Source organism: Pygoscelis adeliae, unplaced genomic scaffold, assembly GCF_000699105.1.
Source record: "Pygoscelis adeliae isolate BGI_AS28 unplaced genomic scaffold, ASM69910v1 Scaffold1232, whole genome shotgun sequence".
In the NCBI taxonomy this organism is placed as follows: domain Eukaryota; kingdom Metazoa; phylum Chordata; class Aves; order Sphenisciformes; family Spheniscidae; genus Pygoscelis; species Pygoscelis adeliae.
Window position 1 is genome coordinate 10,893 of NW_008824325.1, and position 370 is coordinate 11,262.

At 66.5% G+C, this 370-nt stretch overlaps 1 protein-coding gene across 1 annotated transcript in view; it reads left to right on the plus strand.

The window, feature by feature from the left end:
- The window catches only part of TMEM138 (transmembrane protein 138), a gene marked incomplete at its 3' end in the record, with an annotated part of 11,085 nt that extends 10,830 nt beyond the window's left edge, over positions 1-255 (plus strand). The window contains exon 3 of the mRNA XM_009319035.1: positions 4-255. Within this exon, the coding sequence (XP_009317310.1) occupies positions 4-255 (252 nt within the window). The remainder of the gene's footprint in view (positions 1-3) is intronic.
- Between the last annotated feature and the right edge of the window lie 115 nt (positions 256-370).

Below are 370 nucleotides of genomic sequence, written 5' to 3' on the forward strand. Positions count from 1 at the left end.
CAGGGGCAGCAGCCGGTGCGAGGGAGGCACTACAGCCGCTTGCCCCAGCCTGGATCTGAAGCCCCTCGAGGCCACGAATCCCTTTCCCCTGAGGATCGCAAGGTCAAGCCCAGCTCACGACCCGGCTTGGGACGCTGGGGTCAGCGTGGATTGAGGAGGAACAGCACCCCCGAAGAGCCCTGCAGCCCCTCGGGGGTTTTTCTGGAGGACCCTCATCTGCGTACGCACGACAGGAGACCCAAGCTGCCCACGCAGGTGGGCTGGAGACCCCCTCGGCAGGCCAGCACAGCCAGGCAGTGGCCCCACTCACCCAGGAGAAGCTGCCCACGTAGACGGCGGCTCTCTTGTTGCGCAGCCCGCTGTACGTGTA